The 12396-nt window shown below is 30.7% G+C and overlaps 1 protein-coding gene across 1 annotated transcript; it reads left to right on the plus strand.

Annotated features, from left to right (window-relative positions):
• Positions 1 to 838: 838 nt before the first annotated feature.
• LOC129318483 (subtilisin-like protease Glyma18g48580) lies at positions 839 to 6006 on the plus strand. Its single transcript, XM_054963275.1, has 11 exons — positions 839 to 981; positions 1083 to 1192; positions 1297 to 1394; positions 1898 to 2062; positions 2270 to 2396; positions 2987 to 3534; positions 4205 to 4301; positions 4392 to 4643; positions 4736 to 4850; positions 4948 to 5164; positions 5279 to 6006. The coding sequence occupies exons 1-11, from the start codon at positions 889 to 891 to the stop codon at positions 5839 to 5841; spliced, it is 2385 nt and encodes a 794-aa protein (XP_054819250.1). The 5' UTR covers positions 839 to 888; the 3' UTR covers positions 5842 to 6006.
• Positions 6007 to 12396: the final 6390 nt, after the last annotated feature.

Raw genomic sequence — 12396 nt, forward strand, 5'->3', positions numbered from 1 at the left:
ATTGACAAAATACTTTTAAATGTTGATTTATTAAGTTTATTTTTTAAAAAATAACAATGATTATCATAAAAAATAATCATTTAAAATTAACAATGTTAAATATATAAAAAAAATTAACTATGTTAGGATAAAAGATTAAAAATATATTTTATAAAATTAAAGAACTGAATTAAAATCTTATATAAAATTAGTAAACTAAAAGTACACTCTAGCATATCCAAATAGTCATTTTGTTCCCTGGTCCTTTATCAATTATTGCTATTATATTTTTCCATGATATATTGCATTGCACCACCGACACACACTTTAACTTGATGATGACAATGCAAAGAATAGAATTTAGATTTTAAAAATTATGAATTATCGCCCTATCTTTTGGTTCATCGGCTTGATCCAACGTAACAACCAATAAATGAATCGACCTAACAAAGTAACAATGAACCGACCGGTTCACAAATTCTTTCTTATAATTTAGCGGAGAATTTGCCATTTAACTCTTTAAAAATAAAAGGGAAGTTACTGTAATGTTAGTAAAATAGAAGGAAAATTACATTACTTTACTCCGTTTTTTTAATAAATTGAAAATTTGATAAAATAGAAACAAGTATCCATATAAATTGAGAATTTGATAAAATTATTTGATGGGGTTGATGTATCTAGAAAAACTTAATTCCATGGTTTTGGGATGATAAATGTTGAAACAGGTTATTCGTCTTCCAGTAAAAGGGGGAAAAAGTTGGTCAAAAAATTATTCCGAAAAAGAAAACAAAAAAGAAAAGTTTCGCCATCCACAAACGCCTGAGGATGGATATAAAAAGAGAGACGAACTAGAGTCGCCACTCGCCATTCGCGCTCATCATTGTACTTACGAGAATTCACGCGAAGAAAATGTTTGGCTTAACTATGTTTCACTTTCTTCTTTCGTCATTGCTGCTATGCAGCTTCTTACAGTTGCAGCAACCTGCATATGCCATTAAAAAGGCAAGCCAGCATTTGTTCTATCTGGTTAATATTCTGATAATCGTCGATCATCAACCACTTGATCTTCATCCAACGTTTTCGATTTCCTTTGTCTTTTGCAGTCGTACGTTGTATACTTGGGATCACATTCCCATGGTCCAAAACCATCCTCTGCTGACATGGACTTTGCCACAAGTTCCCATTATGATTTTCTTGCCTCTGTCTTAGGAAGGTAATTAAACGTCCCATTAATTTCTTGGGAATCAATTGTGCAACAAGAGCTGCATATGATGACAAGAATTTGAATTCTCTAAATTGATTTTTGCACATTGACAGTCATGAGAGGGCCAAAGAAGCCATGTTTTACTCTTACAACAAACACATCAATGGCTTCGCTGCATTACTCGAAGATGAAGAAGCCCAAGAGCTCAAAAGTGAGAGTCTCATATGTCCTACCTCTCTTCTTCTTTACAAGACAAATTAATAATTGTCACATCTTTTCACAAATACCTTTTATCAACTACTCTTAATGTCCCACTCACTCTTTCTTTAGAAAAATATACTTCCTCTATTTTTTAAAGTACAAAGCATTTTTAATTGAATTATACTTCCACTATGTTAGTTAATTGTCTTTAAATTAATATACTATATTTTAATATTTACCCTTAGTTAATAGGGTGTCTCATTTAAATATGAAGAGATGAATGATTTATTTATTAAGAGTACTTTTAGGGGGCAAAATCATTAATTACATGTTAAAAAATAAAAAAATATTTTAGATTTTTTAACATCTAACATAAAAAATTTTATGTGTGTGGCTGCTGTGTTTTCTATTCCTATGAAGAAGGGTTAGGTTGGAGGTAAAAAAATTTTTAAAAAAATATGATGGTAGCATTGATATATTGATTGACATAAAATGATTGGGAAATTGACGCAGAAAATCCAAAAGTGGTGTCAGTGTTCTTGAGCCAATCACATAAGCTGTACACAACAAGGTCATGGGGCTTCCTGGGACAAGAAAGAAATGGAAGAGTGAGACCAGACTCTGCTTGGGTCAAAGGAAGATTTGGTCAAAATGTGATTATCGGCAGCATTGATACCGGTAATATAACTAGTTGCAAATGAAATCTATATATATGTCTATCTGTGTATGTGTATCTGTAATTTAATCTACGTACATAACACTGCATGTAATGCACCGTGCCTCACAATTTGGTTTGAAATAGAGTGAGATAAGAACGATCATATATTGATCAGTTGTGTTGCGTGAGTTTTATGTGTATATATATTGAGTCGTTTTATGAGGTAGGTGTTTGGCCGGAATCCAAAAGCTTCCGAGATGATGGGTACGGCCCCATTCCAAATAAGTGGAGAGGAGGGTCAAAATGCGAGCTGTACAGTTTGTCAGGCCGATCTACCACAACTCTTTGCAACAGGTTCGATCCAAATTTGAATGCATGTTTTTAAACAACCACCACCACCACCACCATTATAAGTAAAATATCCAATTAGCTCCTAAATTATTGATGTATGAACGTTTGAAATCATAAACTTTTTTAATAATGCTCTTTTTAAATTTTTTAAAACAACGCAATCCGGCTCCAGCCGTTAACCAAAGTTAACCTTATTTGTTTGTTGACAAGAAAAATAACAGAAAATGATATTAAAAAAAATATAAGAGGATCAAAAATTGCAGTAAATGACCAAAATATATAGATAATGACCCAAGAAATTATTAAAAATGACCAAAAAATTTTTATTAATTATTTTCTATAATTTTTGAAATTATATAATGGCAGGGACTGAATTGCATTATTTTCAAAAAATTGAAAAAAAACATTACATAAAAAATGAGTTTGGGGTCTTAGATGCTCTTAGATATATGTATAGTTTAAGAGTTAATTTGCTTTTATACCCTATTATTATTCATCATTTTATTTCTTAAAAATAAAAAGTATGCTATGCGAAGTAGTTTATAATTAAAATTTGAGATCAAGTATGTAACAACAACATATCCATGAAACAGGAAGCTCATTGCAGCAAAAACCTTCTATCAGGGCTTCGAGATAAAACACGGAAGCCTGGGCCCCACAAGTGGTATTAGTGCTCGTGACATGGTGGGACACGGCACACATACGCTGTCAACCGCCGGCGGCAACTTCGTTCGAAACGTGAGTGTTCTCAATAATGGGAATGGCACTGCCAAGGGAGGATCTCCGAGAGCTCGTCTTGCAGTGTACAAAGTCTGCTGGGGTCCTCATAGTTCTGAAGACTGCACTGATGAAGATTTGCTCGCTGCTTTTGACCAAGCTATCAACGATCGCGTTGATGTGCTCTCTGTTTCAATCGGTAGGAATGCTGTCCCAGATATTAATGGCATGTTGACCAATGGGATCGCTATAGGATCCTTCCATGCGATTTCCAGGGGAATAATAGTCGTTGCCGCCGCTGGTAACTCGGGACCAGAACTTCAGACTGTGTCTAACGTGGCGCCTTGGATCTTCACTGTTGCTTCTGGCTCCATAGACAGGGACTTCAGCAATAATATTACTCTTGGCAATGGCCAGCGCATAAAGTTTTGTATTTCTCTTTCAATAATGATCTATGAAGTCGCTGATATTTTTAAAAAGTAAACGTATATCACATTTTATCATTCGTATCACTATTTTCTTTGTCAAAATGTTTTCATAACTTAAAAGCTTAAAAAAAATTAATGTTAATCATTTTATTATCTGTTTAAAACTAAAGCTAGTAATCCGGATTAAGCCCAACAAACCAGTTTAAATAAATTTAAAAATCTTACAATCAAGCTTGAAAGTTTAAAAAAAATTTCTTTCTAAATGGGTTTAGTTAGAATACTTGAATTCTTTTTTATTATTAATAAAATAAAATTAAAATGACATAAAAATTGAAAATCTTAATTTTTAATATAAAATTGAAATTAACTAAAAAAATAAAAAATAATATTTAACCATTCAGGTATTCAAACCAACTCAAAAGCCTAAGATGTTAATACCGGGCTTGACTATATGAAGATTTTATAGATTCAAATATTTTCAGTTCAATCTAGATCCTTGTATCCCGAAAATATTGAAATATATGGGGTGTGTGTTTCTGTATCCCAAACTCATTTATTAGAATTTTGAAAATTGTGGCAATCAACTACACGTTTTGTTCTTACTTAGGTCGTCATTGTTTTTATGATTGATATTTTATAATAACTTATAACATGGAGGATCTGATCAGGGAACAAGTCTGGCCTCAAACTCGACATCTCAGAGGTTAATTCCTGTTGTCATTGCCGGCAATGTCAGGCTTCGTAGTGCGACATTTGAAGACGCGTAAGAATGAATAAAATTCCTCCAAATTATGTCTTAATTTTCCTTTTCAGTGTTAAACTATCTAATAATGTTTGGCTGCTGCTGTTGCAGCCAGCTTTGTAGACCAGGAACACTCGATCCTACAAAAGTAAGAGGCCGCATATTGATATGCCAAAGAGGAAGAACTCTAAGGCCTGTGGACAAGGGCGCGGAAGCAAAGCGTGCAGGCGCATTGAAAATGATTCTGCAAAATGATAATGAATTAAATACAGCTACAGCTGATGCTCAAGTTTTGGATACTTCCAATATTGCTCCTAAGAAAACCAGCAATAATACTTCCTGGGACTATTTCAGCAAAAACAAGTAAATTATAATAATGATACTCTTTCTCATTTGAAGTTGCTCGGAAAATATTTGCAACGACCGGAGCTCCATTTATGCATATATTGCTGCAGGAACCCACTTGCATTCTTGGACAACGCAAAAACAATTATACCAAAAAGGCCAGCTCCAAAAGTTTCTGCATTCTCATCCAGGGGACCCAACTTGGTTCTCCCATCAATCCTCAAGGTTATCATATACGAACCATCCTAGCATAACTCCCTCAGTCAACTACATGGTTCTTGAGCATTTTGTTTTTTTTTTTGTTTTTTTTTTTGTTTTTCAGCCGGATGTAACTGCACCGGGTCAGGATATAATTGCTGCTTATTCATCTGCTGCGAGCCCCACCAACCTGGATTCAGATGTAGGACGTCACTTTGACTATAACGTTCTGTCCGGAACTTCCATGGCATGCCCTCATGTTACTGGCATTGTTGGTCTTCTTAAAACTCGTCACCCTAGTTGGAGTCCCGCAATGATCAAGTCAGCAATCATGACCACAGGTATGACGATATTCATTATTAGTCTGCTATCATGTTTACAGTTTGCGCTCTCTCTCTCTTTCTCTCTCTAACTAGGAGCATTTCTAACAAGTTTTCAAAACTATGTCGTTTTAGCAAGCATACTGGATAACACCAATGCACAGATTCGGGACGAGCAAGATGATAAAGTAGCAACTCCATTCCATTATGGTACAGGATTCGTCAAACCCAACCAGGCAATAGACCCTGGACTTGTTTATGATCTCAAGGTTTCTGATTATCTCAACTTGTTATGTGCCTCTGCTTATGAGGAAAGACTAGTGGAAGCCATTAACTATAACAGGCCATACAAATGTCCGAGATCTTACAGACTGGAAGATTTCAACTACCCTTCTATCACATTGCCTTTTATGGGTGTGAAACCTGTAAATGTTACTCGTACTGTAACAAATGTTGGACCTCCAAGCACGTATACTGTAAATGTCAAAGCCCCGCCAGGAGTTAAGGTGGTTGTTCTTCCGAAAACTTTAAAGTTTCAGAGAACAAACCAGAAGAAGAGCTATCTGGTGATTTTGCAGGCAACAAGTTCAGCCAAAACTTCAGATCAGCCTTCATTTGGGGAGCTGACGTGGACAGATGGCAAGCACAAAGTGAGAAGTCCTATAGTAATCCCGCAATACGAGAAAATGGCTATGTAGATTAATTTCAATGTTGTGCTAATCCAGTGTTTTGAAAAGAGTAGTGTGAGGCAGTGTTATTAGCTATTGGTGTGTGCTCAGATGTGTGGGTTTAGTAATGATCTTTCGTCATTTATCATAATAAAGCTATGGGTCTACTCAGTAGGTCCTCTCACAACTTTCTCAGCTTCAAATTCTGATTTATTTTATTTTATATTATATTTTTGCCAGCTTGCTCCTTGAGAGTCTGGAAAATTTTGTTGCTTTGTAGAGACTGGATGCACGCACCAGGATTTCAGCAAAAAATATTACCAAACTTTAGATATCACACTTCATTCAACATTTTTTTTCCGTAATAAAATTAGAAGTGGATAATTATAAGAACTTTTAAGTTGCAAAAGTTGAGACCTTGGAGAGAAATTTGAGTTGCAAATGAACAAGACTGCATTTTAAGTGAGAAACAAAATTGTTCAAATTAACTAGACATCTTTTTCTGTGCATTATATTATATATATGGACATGCATGCAAGGAATGAGACGCTATTCATTATTTGTACAGTTAATTCCCATGATTTTTATCATATGTATTAATTTATTGATGATAATCTAAAAATTGGTTATCCATATGCTCCATCTGCTTTTTTATAAAAGTTATCTTTAAAAAGAGTTTTATTGTTCAAAGTACAATGCATGGGAGAGTATTTTTAATTGAAACAATGAAAAGGTTGGTTAGAAATTAATTATATTTTGTATGGAATGAAAAGAAATACACATACTCCCTCCATTGAAATATTATAAAGGTATTTTTAATTAAATTACACTCCTAATAAGTTAGTTAATTGTCTTTAAAATTACACATTCTTTTTATAGTTATCTTTATTTAATAGGGTATTCAATTAAAAAAATTATTAATTAAACCTATTAGGGTATTTTTGAAAAAAAAATCTCATTAATTATATATTAAAAAACCCAAATACCCTATATTTTTAAACACGTCATCTTAAAAAATATGTCTTGTATTTTTTAACAAAAGAATTATATGTTTCCATTCATTTATTTGGTATGGCAAACTTATAAAGTAATGAAAGACCAAAATTAAAAGAGCAAAATACCTCTCTCAATAAAAGAAATAAAGCATCATATAATTATTCCTATTACAACTATTGATGACACAAAATCGTGAAGGAATGCACATGATCCATACTTGTGAGAAATTTTTAGGTAGAATGGGTGTGCCACATTATTTGTAGTTTGTCCAAAAAAAATATAACATTTATATTACATTAAATATAAATTAATTACATTATTAATGATAGTAGCTAAAGAGATAAAATATAAGAAATTAGATATACATTCTATTATAAAAGTAAAATCAATTAAAATAATGTCATATAAAATTTTATTTAGATGAATTGAAGCATTTTAATTAAATAGACCACAAATGATGTAGAGCACACAATCTACTTAAGAATTTATCTCACACCCCATACTTGCAAAAGGCAATATACTATAGTATGTGCCAAACGCTAATTCTTTGCATATGGATTCCATTTTTCTAGTGAGATGCCAATTAATTAACTTGATCATTAATAGTCTTAAAAATTAGAAGATCTTTACATGATGATTTTCTTCTTTTTCCTTTTTGTTTTAAAATAGCTTTATTGGGTGCTCGACATGATTGAGGGACTCAAAATCCCTTACTTTGCTTTCATCAAGTGATATATTGCTTTTCCAGAAGATTGGAAGTTTTAAAGCTGAACATATTCTTTTGGAAAGAAAATAATTTCAGAAGGAGAAAATAATCAATACATGTGAGAAAGTTAAATATAAAACAAAAACACAAACAATGAAAGTAAAATTAACGAAATCAATATAAAATCTACAAAAAAGAAGTAATACTATTTATAAATATATACACCTCGTGTCCTAGCTTTTAGGCTTTGCATATATTTTTTTGAGATAACAGGGAAAAAAAATTAGATTGACCAACAAAACGTATTGTCACGACCCCCATTTACCCACACAAACTATAAAACATCTTTTTTTTTTTGGTCCTCCATTTGGTTGGTATAGTGAGTTAGTACATAAGACAACAAAAGGGGGCGGCTTTCCACGAGTGAATGCGCTGACATCTTAATTTAAAGACGATCAATGCATGTAGTCTCTGTTATATATTTTTATATTTATCACGATACATACATACATACACGTACATATATATACATATATATATTCTTGTCACCTTTAATTTACACTACCTGCTCTTATACCATTCTCCATTTAAAACCATATATAGTCAACGCAGATAAGATCAGATCAATCAATTGATCTGACACTTTCTTCTCTTTACACAAAGTGAGATGAATATAATTACACATGCTTGAAATTGTCAAGAAAAAATTTATGACTAGCGGGATATTCATGAGAAAAGATAGGATGGGTCCTGTCTTAATAAAAAAAAATTAAAATTTTATTTTTTATTTCATATTTCATTTCATTTTGTTAAAAAGTGAGATGAGATCAAGATGATCAAAACATTTATTAAAATTTAAATTATATAATTTATTATGTTTAAAATCAAAATAACACAAGTACATAAATCACAATAATTTAAAATTAATTATTAAATTATATTAATCACAACTACATATTATAATAACAATCATAAGTAATTTCTAAGCTATAAGAACAGCAATAACAGGCAAGGTAAGCACAACACCAAATCATTATTCTTCTATCACATAGATATATATAAAAATAAATTGTATTAATATAATTAACATATTATAAAGAAAGACATTGGCCTGTTTACTCTATGTTATTAAAATTATTGATATAAAAAACTTTAATTTTTGATAAGAATTGTACGTATTGAAATTATAATTGATATAATTAATATAAGTATAAATTATGTTAATATAATTACTATATTTAATATATATATTTAAAATAAAAAATAATATATATATATATGTTTAATATTTAGGATGAGACGGGACGTCTCGATGATAATCCTGTGTTTCGTCTCGTCCCGAATCCTTTTTCTGTTCCATCATGCAAAGTCCTGTCTTAATTATTTTCGAGTCGAAACGAAACCCATCTTGATATGATAGGGATAATATCAGGCCAATTGGGACAGTTGCAAGCTGAACACCCCTACTAGCTGCTTCTTCTTTCCTTCCTTATTTAATTTTGAGATAATTAAGGTGGGGTAATATGTGCTTCAAAGTTGTTTCTTCATCCTTTAGGCAGTTAGATCTTCATTTTCCAAATTAGATTGCTTTAAACAGAAAAAAAGGGGACCATATAAGCTATAAGGGAACAAGAGTTTCATCACTTCCCCTAATTAAAATGATGTTTCTTCAGGTTTTATCACATCATTGTGATTAACTTTGTGATATTCTGGGAACAGTTGTTTTTGGCATCAGACATCTTTAGAATATTATACTTCAGAATATATAAGTGCTTGCAGACAATGAGAAAGAAAAGATTAAAAGAAGAACTAGACTTTACAGCTAACTAATCTCACTTATGCAATCTCACTTTGGAAAATAATGTAATCAACAGGAGTGAAAGAAATTAAATATTTTTAACATTGGTTGGGGTGAGTGTAGGAATATGAATAGAGAAAATCATGCTCAAAGAGCTTCCAATAATTGGGCAATGCAACTCAAATTTCGATCACTAATACCAGACAAGGAATAATTTGTCACTAAAAAGGAAATAAAATCATGCATGTATAAACATTATCAGAATTTGGCTCTTCTCTGCCGACACCCAAAGACTGTAAGAGAAAGATCTAGCAAGACAAAAAATAAAATAAAAATAGTGAGACACATCAATGAAATTCATTGATTCAGTGACACATTTTTTTTTTTTTACATATGTTCCCTTCATAGAGGATTAATCATGTTATATAAAATAAAATATATAATTAGTCACTTTATTGTCATATGTCACTGTCAGTCAATACACAGAAAGCAATCAAAACATAGACCTCTCGTTTGAAAAAGGCAGAACCTGACTGGATGAGTGGTGCGATGCGTGCCATTATTGATTTCGTGCCTGAAAAGCATAGCTTCATTTGGACACGATTATTAATAAAGTATTCCGGAAGGGATTTAATTTTGTTAAAAAAATTAATAAGTAAATATTAACAAATTAACAAATAAAATTATTGTTTAAATAAATATTCAATATATTTAATATCATTATTCGATTTTAAATTCCTTTGGAAGTTTTTAATGGTATTCTCCCTTTTTTTTTACTTAGTTTTATCCGTATAATTCAAGGAGTGAATTTCAAATTTGATTATGGTCAAATTTGGGAAAAAAATTATAAAGTTCCTTGTAAACATTGTAATTATAAAAGTCCCACTGCATAAATAAATGGCTGTGAAATTCTCAAGGACTTAGCTGTAAATAAGGTGTCTTCGAATTAGCCAAAACGCCCATGATTTGATAACGGCATCCCCCTTTCCTTTAACATAATTAGGGTAAATTGGTCATTGTGTATCCAATCTTGTTCTCAGGCTCTCAGCTAAGTCTCTAGGGATCTCACGACCATTAGCTCATAAACGATGGGACTTTTGAGTAATTAATTAGAATACTTATGAAGGACTTTGTACTAATTTCATTAAAAAAAAGTTGACTATGATTACTGATTTCTTTTTTTATTACTCACATGTATTTTCTTATAAAAATTTAAATAAATTATCTTTGACTAATAAAATAAATAAAACAAATCAATATTTTGTTAAATAATATTTACTTTATTTGTGAGATGGTAAATTGAATTGAGATTTAGCAACGAAAATACTGTTCTGAGTAATCATCATAGAAAGAATTACTCTAAGATTTTACTCAATATAATTAATTACTCTCAAGTCTATTGACAATTAAATTTAGGAGAATAATAACAACACATTAATAAATTGTGTTGAATGAGACTTTTATGTAATTATCTCTTTATCATATACTCCATCAGGGGATTTCCTAAATATAAAGTTTTCTTAACTGATTTGTAGAAACTAAGAAAAATAGGTAAGTCGATTAATTGTAACAAATGTATAGAAAATTTGTGATTTTTTTAAACACATCGCTGCCACTTAACTATATATTAAAATTTAATATATAGAAATAAAAATGTTCTAATAAATAGGGGTATTATGGAAAGAAAAATTTAATAAATATCATAAGAGAGAATAAGACCTTCGTTAGGAATGGGGAATGAACTTGACAAGATTAGCAAAAGAATGATATATCTTAACTTAAAACCTCACAGGTTGAATTTATAATAAGGCATTTCTTTTTATTTTTACATTAATTATTAAACCCAATTTTATTGAATGTGAGACTTCTCACATCAGTTTAAATCTACTCACACTTAAATAATTTAATAATCTTATATTTAGAATCAAATCAAAACTCACAAATATATGTACCTTATATTTAGAAAGGGACGGAATAAGAATCATGATAAATGGTAAATGGGAGGGGGAGGTGATCCGTTTTGGTGGTCCAGAGATAAGACATGATGAAGAGAATAAACTTTCCAGGAGGGAAAGCAGCAGTAACATCTTATCTTAATTGATTTAAAGATTTTTTTTTTGCCACTAATTAAGTTAAAGATGGGATCACAGGACTTAGTTATATCATTATTTTTCGTTATCATATTAATATTATCTGTCACCTTTATACCATGTGCTCTTAGGATTCTCCTTTCATAGATTTTGAATCACTCCTGATTTTTACCTAAAGTTTTGCACTATTCATACATCTACTTTATTTATCAAGGAATTTTTTTTTAAAAAAAGGTGATGACCAGACTAGTATATTTTGTAACGAGGGGTGATTCCTCCCATCACTATTATATAAAAAAATATATATGATTTTGTCGGGAAAGTTTTTAACTTCAAACAAAATAAAGAGTTAATTTACTATTAGACTCAAAAATGATTTCGGGGACAGATTTTGACCGAAAATCATTGAAAGAGGTGTTAGATGTTTCTGATGTGAAACGCATGTGGAGACAGGTTTGTTATACTTGAAAGCGCCACCGACGACTCATTGTGAAAGATGCTCAAAGGTACAACTTCATGCGATAATATACCATTACACCCAAAAGTTGATTGTTTGAAAAATAATATTTAAATAATATAAATTAATAAATTAATGATAGTTAGGTCAAAATTTTTTTAAGAAAACATAACTTTTAATTTTTATACGTTGTTCGGGTTTGCTGTGGTCTCTACATTTTTTTTAATATTTTAAATTTTTATAATTTTGTTTTTTAGTATCTTAAATCATTTTATAAGTAGTATTATAAAGATTTACAATATTAAAAAAAGTATAAAAATCTATAACAAAACTTGAGCAAAATGTAAGGACTTAAAGCTTTTCCAAATTTTTTTAAAAAAATTAATTGCAAATATTAATTCAGATAATTACAAATTTATGAACTAAAAATTGCATTTAAAATTTAAATACTTTATTTATATTTAAAATTTATAAATTTATAATTATTTAAATTAATATTTATAATTTATTTTTACAAATAAATTATTAAGAATGTAAC

The sequence above is a fragment of the Prosopis cineraria genome, unplaced genomic scaffold, assembly GCF_029017545.1.
Source record: "Prosopis cineraria cultivar Desert tree isolate PC_DT_omini unplaced genomic scaffold, ASM2901754v1 PC8, whole genome shotgun sequence".
NCBI lineage: Eukaryota > Viridiplantae > Streptophyta > Magnoliopsida > Fabales > Fabaceae > Prosopis > Prosopis cineraria.

What these genes read in the sequence shown, in the direction of transcription:
- LOC129318483 (XM_054963275.1), top strand. Translation starts at nt 889, where the DNA reads ATGTTTGGCTTAACTATGTTTCACTTTCTTCTTTCGTCATTGCTGCTA. An exon ending in AGAAGCCCAAGAGCTCAAAA is followed by an intron (nt 1,395 to 1,897) that starts GTGAGAGTCTCA and finishes AAATTGACGCAG; the next exon opens with AAAATCCAAAAGTGGTGTCA. An exon ending in ACCACAACTCTTTGCAACAG is followed by an intron (nt 2,397 to 2,986) that starts GTTCGATCCAAA and finishes TCCATGAAACAG; the next exon opens with GAAGCTCATTGCAGCAAAAA.